Raw genomic sequence first — 9,904 nt, 5'->3', positions numbered from 1 at the left:
ACCCTTGTAAAATCATAAACCATACGTTTGTGTCTTGGCTAGAGTTAGTCGAGTTGTAAGCTTTGTAATAGAGTTATTACAAAGGGACTTGTAATAGAGTTGTTACAAGTTAGTGAGGGATTAAGAGGTTAATTTCTAGGTTACAACAGTTTGTAATCTGAAGTTTGCTCAGTAGTGAAGTTGAAATCCTACAAGGGTAGGTCGTGGTTTTTAATCCTGTGAGCTGGGAGTATTCCACGTAAAACTCTATGTGTCATTTACTTACTATTGTGTGCGTGCATTCTGTGAAAATTGATAGAGAACTTGGTTCTCTATATAGTTTGGTGGACCCTTAGTTTCTATCAATTGGTATCAGAGCAGGTTCTTTCTATCAGGCTAACACCTAGAAAGGATTCTCATGGCTGCTCAACCAAACTTTGAAGAAGGTCAATCAACCTACAGACCACCACGATTTAATGGCCAAAACTATGGATGGTGGAAGACAGCAATGCATGATTTTATCATGGCTGAAGACTCAGAACTTAGGGATGTCATCTGCGATGGTCCTTTTGTTCCTATGAAGACCATTAGAGAACCAACAATGTCAGTTCCCAAGACTAGGAAAGAATACAACGATGCTGACAGAAAGGCTATAGAGAAGAACGTCCGAGACAAAAATATCCTCGTTTGTGGTATTGGACCAGACGAATACAACCGGATTTCTGCCTGCCAATCTGCCAAGGAGATCTGGGAAGCTCTCCAAATAGCACACGAAGGGAATACTCAAGTTAAACAGTCAAAGATTGATATGCTAAAAACTGAGTATGAGCTATTCAGAATGAAGGATGATGAGTCCATTCAGGACATGCACACTCACTTCACTTCTATCATCAATAAGCTCCATTCTCTGGGAGAAATCATTCCAAGAAACAAGCTTCTTAGAAGAATACTCAGTGTATTACCTGGATCCTGGGAAAGCAAAGCAAATGTTATCACGGAGGCAAAGGATCTGCAGAAGCTGACCATTGATGAACTCATTGGCAATCTGAAAACTTATGAAATGAAGAAGAAGAAGAAGTATAATGAGAGAAGAGAGCCTAAAAGGGAGAATAACTCGGTCCTCAAGACAGACAAAAATGACTCAAGTGGTGAGGATGCCGATATGGCTTACCTGACAAAGAGATTTCAAAAAATGGTTGGCAGAAATTGAGGTATTCCAAAAAGGGGCAGTCTAGCAAGCCAAGAGGCTATGACCTATGTCATAAGTGTGGGAAGCTAGGACATTTCATCAAGGATTACCCCCTCCTCAAGCAAGATCAGTACAAACACAACACAGATAAAGCAGCCAAGAGGAACCTGGTTCCTGACAAACAATTCAAGAGAAAAGATGTCGCTGACAATACTGTAAAGCAAGCTCTTGCTGCATGGGGAGACTCCTCCAACGAATCTGGAGAGGATGATGAACAAGGTGACAACTCCATGATGGCAGTAGAGAGTGAAGCAGCTAAATATGACTCCATCTTTGCCCTGATGGCAAAATCGGACGATGATGAAGATGATGATGATAAGGTAAGCTTTTTGGACGTTCAAAGAAATTTGAAGTCCTACTCTCAAAAAAAGCTTATATCTTTGGCAAATGTTTTAATTGATGCTTATCATAGTCTTATAAATGATAAAAAGGCATTAACTGTTGTTGTCGTGGTCAATTTAAAAGAGATCATTGAGTGCTTAAAAAATGATAAAGAAGATCTAACTTAAAAGATTGCTAGCATAGAGCATGAGAGAGATGACTTATTAGTAGTAGTCGTGGACCTAAAGGAAACAATTGAGGAACTAAAAAGGGAAGGTAGGCATGAGATCACCCAAAAGGGAAAGGGAGTTGCAAGTGAGGCACACATTAAGATTGAAAATGAACTCCAAACTGTGAAATCTAGTGTGTGTGCAGAACTTGAAAGAAACAGGCAACTTCAAGAAGACCTAGGTAGAGTTAAAAGTGACCTCAAAAAATCCCCAAAATGGACCTGGTCCTCTGATGCAATTGCTGCCATGTATACAAGCAATGGTGGGAACAAGCAGGGAGTTGGGTTCCAAATAGAAAAGACTCCCTACAACCCACATAGCAAGTATGTTATTGTCCCTGATAACTGGCTTTGTACTCACTATGGCAACACTGGTCACTTTAAAGAAAACTGTAAGGCTAGAATTCAGTCCCAACAGAAAAACAAGGTGTTTGTTGAAAAGGTAACTACTGCTAAGGAACCAGGTCCCTCCACTAAAAAAATATATATTGCCTGCCTGCACAAGAAGAAGTCTGATTCACCCTTTTCCTCACTACAAGGGACCCAAACTTGTTTGGGTTCCTAAATCTAACCCTTGATTCTCTTGTACAGGGAGCAGTGAAAGGAAGCAGCCAAAAATGGTACATAGATAGAGGCTGCTCTAAATATATGACTGGAAGCACAAATGATTTTATTTCACTCAAAGCCCTACAACAGGAGTGTGTCCTTTGGAAATGGCAAAAAGGGATACATTCTGGGAGTTGGAAGGATTGAGAAGTCTCTTGCTCACTCAATTAAAAATGTGTACTATGTGAACGGCTTGAAGTACAGTCTGCTGAGTGTTTTCCAAATCTGTGACAAGGGAAACAAAGTGGAATTTGTGTCAAAAATATGCACGATCACAATTCTTGTGACTTGTGAGGTGGTTCTGGTAGCTAAAAGATACAAAAACATTTATGTTTCTAATTTTGAGTCCTTGCAAAATAGGGATCTCAGTTGTCTGAACATTGTTGATGATGATGCTGAACTGTGGCACAGAAGATTGGGTCATGCAAGTTTTACGTTGCTGAACAAATTGGTCAAGAAGGACCTCGTTCGTGGCCTGGCCAAGTCAAGCTTCAAGGATCACAAGGTGTGTGATGCATGTGTAAAAGGAAAACAAGTCAGATCCTCTTTCAAACCCAAAAATGAAGTTAGTACCTCAAGGCCACTTTATCTCCTTCATATGGATTTGTGTGTACCTATGAGGGTGCCAAGTAGAGGAGGAAAGAAGTACATTTTTGTTATAGTGGACGATTATTCCAGATTCACATGGACCATGTTTCTCAGAACTAAGGATGAAACCTTTCAAGTATTTGATGCATTTGTGAAAATGATCCAGATGAAGATGAGCCATAATGTAGTATGTATAAGGTCTGATCATGGCACAGAATTTGACAATGCCAAATTCGACAAATTCTGTGCTGAAAATGGCATTACTTATAATTTTTCATCTCCAAGAACACCTTAACAAAATGGTGTTGTGGAGAGGAAAAATAGGACTCTTGAAGACATGGCAAGAACAATGTTGATTGACAGTGGCATTGCAAAACATTTCTAGGCAGAAGTAGTCAACACTGCATGCTACTTGGTGAACAGGTGCATGATCAGGCCCCTCCTTAACAAAACCTCGTATGAACTGTTGAATGGGAGGAAACCCAAGCTGACACATTTAAGGACATTTGGCTGCAAATGTTTTGTTCTTAATAATGTCAAGTAAGCACTAAGAAAATTCGATGCCAAAAGTGATGAAGGAATCTTTCCGGGCTATTCATCACAAAGCAAAGCTTACAAAGTGTACAACAAGAGAACTCAATATGTTGGGGAAAGCATACATGTGATCTTTGATGAATCTTACCATCCTTGTGGGAAAGATTCACATGATAAGATTGATCAAGACGGAGAACAGTCAGTTGTTCCTGGTGAAGTCATAGACATGGAAAATGGTAAGGCTGACATGATGAGTCAAGTCAAGGAATCAAATGATGAAGGTATAGTTGTATATCCAACTGATGTGGAGGAACCTGGTTCCTCAATCACAACAACTGCAGCTGAGAACAGAGTTGTTGATGCTATCCGAGGAACCCCATATGCTGAGCTGAGAAGCGGAACTCACGACAATCAAGGATCACGTTCATAAATACCTGGACCCTCTCACAATAAGATTCAGGTGTCTAGCTGTAAGCACAAAAGTTCATACGCTCTTGAAAATGTGATCACTCCTCTTGACTCAGGGATTCAAACGAGTTCAAAGTCAAGAAACGTGCTTGCCTTCTCAGCCTTTCTTTCTCATATTGAGCCCAAAAATATTAAGGAAGCATTGAAAGATGATGACTGAGTTACGGCTATGCAAGAAGAACTCCATCAATTTGAGAGGAACAATATATGGCACCTGGTTCCTCGACCTACTGACAGAACTGTTATAGGACCAGGTGGGTATTCGGAAACAAGCTTGATGAGTTTGGGAACACAAAAAGGAACAAGGCAAGGCTGGTAGTTCAAGGGTATAATCAAGAAGAAGGGATTGACTATGATGAAACCTTTGCCCCAGTTGCTCGAATGGAGGCCATCAGAATCCTTATTGCATTTGCTTCTCATATGGAATTCAAATTGTTCTAAATGGATGTCAAAAGTGCATTTCTGAATGACTTTCTAAAAGAAGACGTCTTCATCAAGCAACCTCCTGGCTTCGAATTTCATGAGCATCCTGAGCATGTTTTCAAACTTGACAAGGACTTATATGGGCTGAAGCAGGCTCCTCGCCCATGGTATGAAAGATTGTCCAACTTTCTCCTAGAAAATGGTTTTACAAGAGGAAAAATTGACAACACCTTATTTCTGAAGAAACGAGGGAGGAACCTGCTCATTGTGCAAGTTTATGTTGACGACATCATCTTTGGTGCAACAAATGATTCTATGTGTGAGGAGTTTGCAAAGTTCATGGGAAGTGAGTTTGAAATGAGCATGATGGGAGAATTGAATTTCTTCTTAGGCCTGCAAGTCAAGCAAACTCCTAAGGGCACAATGATAAGTCAGCAAAAGTACATTAAAGATCTTCTGAAGAGATTTGAAATGGAAAGCTCAAAAGTCATTGACACTCCTATTGCCACTGCCACTCGACTGGACATGGATGAACCTGGTTCCCCTATGAACGAGACCATGTACAGAGGTATCATTGGGTCACTCTTGTATCTCACAACAAGCAGACCAGATATCATTTTTAGTGTGGGATAATGTGATAGGTTTCAATCAAATCCAAAGGAATCTCATCTGAAGGCTACCAAGAGAATCCTGAAATATCTAAAGGGAACGCAGGACCTGGTTCTCTACTACCCCTCAAGAGACAACTTTGATTTGATCAGTTATGCTGATGCTGATTATGCTAGTTATCTGGAGGACAGGAAAAGCACTCCTGGCATGGTACACTTTCTGGGTTCCTGTCTAATTTCATGGGGTACAAGAAAACAAAATTCAGTGGCTCTTTCAACTGCAGAAGCTGAATATGTGGCGGCTACCTCTTGTTGTGCTCAACTGTTGTGGATCAAGAAGCAACTAGAAGATTTTTGTTTGTTTTCTGATTGTATGTTGTTACTATGTGACATCACCAATGCTCTCAACATGGCAAAGAACCCAGTCCAGCATAAGAGAACAAAGCACATTGATGTGCGACATCATTTTCTCAGAGACAATATTGAAAAGGGGTTTATCTGCATGAAGTTCTACAGCACAGAAGATCAAATTACAGACATCTTCACCAAAGCACTGAGCAGAGAGCACTTTGAAAAGAATTGTCTTGCACTAGGGTTGATAAAATTAAGTTAAGGACCTGGTCCCTCGATGATTGGCTATGAAAGAAATGTACAGGTGAAATTGCTAAAAAGTATTTTCTGGCAAGGTCTAACTCATTTCTATACCGTTACAGGTAGACACGCATGACGATTACAGAGCAAACAAGGAGCTAATGTATTGCATCTTTGCAAATGGATGAGCATCACATTTACAAAATCTGTTAGGGAACCTAGTTCCTGCGACACAAGTTAGTAGTTCCTTTTTTACTCTCATGCACAAGTTTTTAAACGGCTAAAAAGGGTGCCACGTCATTAAATTATCAGCTTCTTTTTTTTTGGGAACCCAAGCGTCCTACCCGTTACAAAATGACCCATCTACCCAGAAAATCAATACACATTCACAACTGGTCCCTCACCCCCTTTTTAATAAACCTAAACTCTGTCACTCTCACAACTGTTCACATCAAAAGCCAAAAATTCCCTTTTTCTCTCAACAGCCAAACACTCTCTTCTTTCATAAACTCTCATTACACTCTATAATGTCTAAGAATCTCGAAGTCTCAAATGTCCCCAGTATTGTCCCCACTATATCTTCATCTCTTGAAGCACCGGTGACAGAGTCTAAGCACCTTACGCCACCCATACCAAGACCCTAAGCAAGATTCCCAACCACCCACTGCCTCTTCTCCACCCCAATCAAGTTTTGTTTCTCATCGTAGTCGCAAAACTTCGAATCCCAAGAGGTTTGTGGCTACGAACTCTCCCTCTGCCTCGCCGGAAAAAATGGTTGAGGGAGAAACAGTAGAGGGGGAATAACATCAGGAAGTTTCCAGTTTGCGTTTAGACGAGAGAGTTCTGAGGCACAACAGAGTGTGGTTAATACAATGACTACCCAAGTCTCGATTTGAATACTGCAGATCTTACAGGTAATATTTCTTTTGTGCCTTCTGAGTTTCCTTTGGATTTAGAAGAACAAGAGTCCATAGAAAATATGTTATCAATAGCTGCTGAATGGTGTGTGGATGGTTGCTATGAAGGTGTGTCTAAAACCAATGGGTCTCAGGGGAAGGTGAGAATCTATAGAAAGAGGGTAGAGAATTGGTGCCTATCGAAAATTTGGCACCTGAAAGTACTACTGGGGAACCACTCGAGGGGCCTAATCCATCTGCCCAAGAGGAGCCCTCTGCTCCTACTTGGAATGAAACCCCTTGTTCATCAAAAGAACCCCAGGTCAACACTGATCCTACTCCCTTTTCTCATTTATATGTTGAGCCATTGGCCATTGTTGCTCCCGAGATGAGATCTATGTATGAGGAGGAGAATGACGGTAGTGAAGAAGACTATGATAGCGTGGCTTTTGCAAGCTTTATTAGTGTTAGGAGTAGCAGGGCAACTCCCAAAACACCCACTCCTAAGAGACCTACTACTAGGCTACAACAGAAGGAGGCTCTTGTGTCAGCTCTAAAGAAAAGTAAGAAAGAAAAGAAGAGGAGAAAGTTGGTGAAGGGTGGAAAGTTAGTACATGAAGAGGTGGTGCCCACAGCTCTTGTTGTGGACATTGATGACGAGGTGGATGAGGAACCCAATCCCTTAATTTTTAAATCCTCCAAGAAACCCGCAGTTCAAAATTCTAGAAAAAAAGAGTCATTTATGAAAGTGATGGAAGTTAGTAATGTTGAAGCAGGTGAGTCTGGAGAAAAAGCAACTGAGGGGTCTAGTAAAAACGTGTCTGAGAAATCTGTGTCTAAGAAGGTGTCTGAGAATCCTACAGAAAAAGTTTAAAATGTGAGAAAATCAGTGAAACGGAAGGCTGGTGCCAATGAGGGACCTGGTTCCTCAATAAGGACCAAGGTGAGGGTGGCCAAGAATGAAGGAAGGGAAAATCTGAGAAATCAGAAAGTGTTGTGGGGCAGAACATTTGCCCCTAATATTCTCGACATGCCAGGAATGCGCCAACTGGTTGATATCTGTGACTTTCAACAGTGGGCACCTTTGTTCACAAATAAGAGTCCTACAGTATATGAGGCCGAAGTGCGCAGTTTTTATGCTGATTTTTTCACAATCGAGGATGATAACATTTGCATGAAAGTGAATGGGGTTGATTTTGTATTGGATGAAGCTGTGTTGGGAACCATCTTGGGTGTGCCTACTGACGGAATATCCTCCATTGAGGGGACTTGTTTCGTCAAACTTTGGAAATGCCATTCTGAAGGATGATGCAGTGTAGCAGGGGGAACAGGTAAACAAGAAAGCCCTCCTTCCAGTGTACCAGATGCTATTCAAAATGGGGAACAAGGTGTTGCTCCCTCGTGCAGAAAGACGTTCTATTACATCACGAGCAGACTTGTTCCTCATGGAAGCACTGGATGCATACTCCACTATACTCTGCCGGGAATCATGATTGAGCACATGAAAAAGGTAGCAGATTTCAAGGATGGTAATCATGGGCTGCCCTATGGGTTTCTTCTCACCAAAGTTTTTGAGTTCTTCAAAGTTCCCCTGGGAAAGGCCACCATGGGTACTCGCAAGCAGAGTTTTTCCAAAACCACCTTGGAAGAGTGTGAGTGCATCGATAAAAAAAAGAGGGGTTGGCAGCAATTCCACTATCTCTCAACTGATTGAAGCTCAGAATATCGCTAATGAAGATATAAGGAAGTTGAAGGCAAGGAATGTTATCCTTGAGGGTCAGCTCAGTCAGGCCCAGGAGGCAACTGGTTCCAGTAGCTCACAAAACGCATAGGTTGATCGCCTGACCAAAGTAAATGTTGATCTCAAGAAACAAGTCGAGGACCTGAAGGAGAGGTTGCTCAATAAGCAAGGGTCTGCAAATGCTTGAATGGATATCTTCCTTAGAAATCTTTCCCCTTCCTCTCTACCTCCCCCTTCCAGTGCTCCTTAGAGTCATTCCCTTCCAGTGTCAAGTTCAAGTTGTTTCTATTTCCTATTTTCGCTTATGTTTGATGACTGGTACTTTTTTTTGCTGTTTTTATTTTGTGGTGATTGTGTAACAATGGAACTGCTCCATGTTTATTTCCAAAATTAATGAATTTCTCGTCCTTTTGCTGTGCATATCTTGTTCTTCTACTCTATTTTTAGTCATGATTGTGTGCACACATATGGCATGCGTTAACCAGGGTAGACTTCATTTTATTTTTTGCTTGTGCCTAATCTTTTATGATGCCAAAATGGGGAAAAGTAATTGAGGGGGAACAAGCACAAGCTCAGGGAGAATTTATTAATTGAGGGGGAACAAGAGTGAGGACACCACAGGCTCAGGGGGGATTTCAATTACAAGTTTGTCATCATCAAAAAAATGGGAAATTGATAAGTTATGTGTCCTGCTATGTTTTGATGATCTGACAAACTTAATGTTAAGAACCAAATGGGGAACCTGTTCCATATCCTCTGAGTGCTCAAAGATCAACAAGTCTCAAGTCGGGGACATACTCCAACTTTCAGAGTCCAAGAAACATCAGAGGGAACAGATCGACATCAGTTCCCTTGCTGACAGTACCAGTCAACTCCCCACAGCTGTAAAGTGACTGCAATTGTTCATCTGCACACACGCAACAGTGCAAATAGTGGAGCAGTCACTTTATAGGGAATGCCTTTGTACCAAACATGCTTGCATCATTCAAGTGATGTCACTTATGTAATATTAACATGAAGCAAAGCAAAAACAATACACTTGCACACTCAGAATCGATCAAGCTCTCTCTCAAGGGTATTGCCAACTTGCAAGTGACATTCAAGGCGTCAAGAACAAAGATCAACATAACGAAGGACCAGTTTCCTGCATTGAGTCATCATATGTCCTTAGTTGTGTAGCACCTTTGTCAAAACAAATTACTTGTAATTCCTACTTAGCCTGTTAGAAGCATTGTGTAGGAAACCCTTGTAAAATCATAAACCATATGTTTGTGTCTTGGCTAGAGTTAGTCGAGTTGTAAACTTTGTAATAGAGTTATTATAAAGGGGCTTGTAATAGATTTGTTACAAGTTAGTGAGGGATTAAGAGGTTAATTCCTAGGTTACAACAGTTTGTAATCTGAAGTTTGCTCAGTAGTGAAGTTGAAATCCTACAAGGGTAGGTCGTGGTTTTTAATCCCGTGAGCTGGAGTTTTTCACGTAAAAATTTACTGTGTCATTTACCTACTGTTGTGTGTGCATTTTCTTTGAAAACTGATGGTTCTTTATATAGTTTAGTGGACCCTTAGTTTCTATCGTGACCCTTCACAATTCCCATTTGATCCTGGACAAGGGTGTTGCTAACGGGGGAGTACTGATACGATTAAGAAATATTCCTACTATTAATAAGGG

General features: G+C 41.0%; 1 protein-coding gene across 1 annotated transcript; it reads left to right on the top strand.

Moving 5' to 3' along the window:
- The first annotated feature begins 397 nt into the window (after window positions 1-397).
- LOC104086697 (uncharacterized) lies at window positions 398-3,936 on the top strand. The gene is made up of 6 exons (XM_070202014.1): window positions 398-1,096; window positions 1,183-1,548; window positions 1,741-2,220; window positions 2,370-2,398; window positions 2,475-3,229; window positions 3,518-3,936. Exons 1-6 carry the CDS (start codon window positions 398-400, stop codon window positions 3,934-3,936), a joined length of 2,748 nt encoding a protein of 915 aa, XP_070058115.1.
- The last annotated feature ends 5,968 nt before the right edge of the window (window positions 3,937-9,904 follow it).

The sequence above is a fragment of the Nicotiana tomentosiformis genome, chromosome 1, assembly GCF_000390325.3.
Source record: "Nicotiana tomentosiformis chromosome 1, ASM39032v3, whole genome shotgun sequence".
In the NCBI taxonomy this organism is placed as follows: domain Eukaryota; kingdom Viridiplantae; phylum Streptophyta; class Magnoliopsida; order Solanales; family Solanaceae; genus Nicotiana; species Nicotiana tomentosiformis.
This window is presented reverse-complemented; position numbering and strand designations above follow the sequence as displayed.

Excerpts from the sequence above, each read along its gene's own strand:
- LOC104086697 (XM_070202014.1), top strand. The coding sequence starts at position 398 with ATGGCTGCTCAACCAAACTTTGAAGAAGGTCAATCAACCTACAGACCA. Across the intron at positions 2,221-2,369 it reads ACAAGGTGTTTGTTGAAAAG|GGAGCAGTGAAAGGAAGCAG; the intron begins GTAACTACTGCT and ends TCTCTTGTACAG. Across the intron at positions 2,399-2,474 it reads AAAGGAAGCAGCCAAAAATG|GAGTGTGTCCTTTGGAAATG; the intron begins GTACATAGATAG and ends GCCCTACAACAG.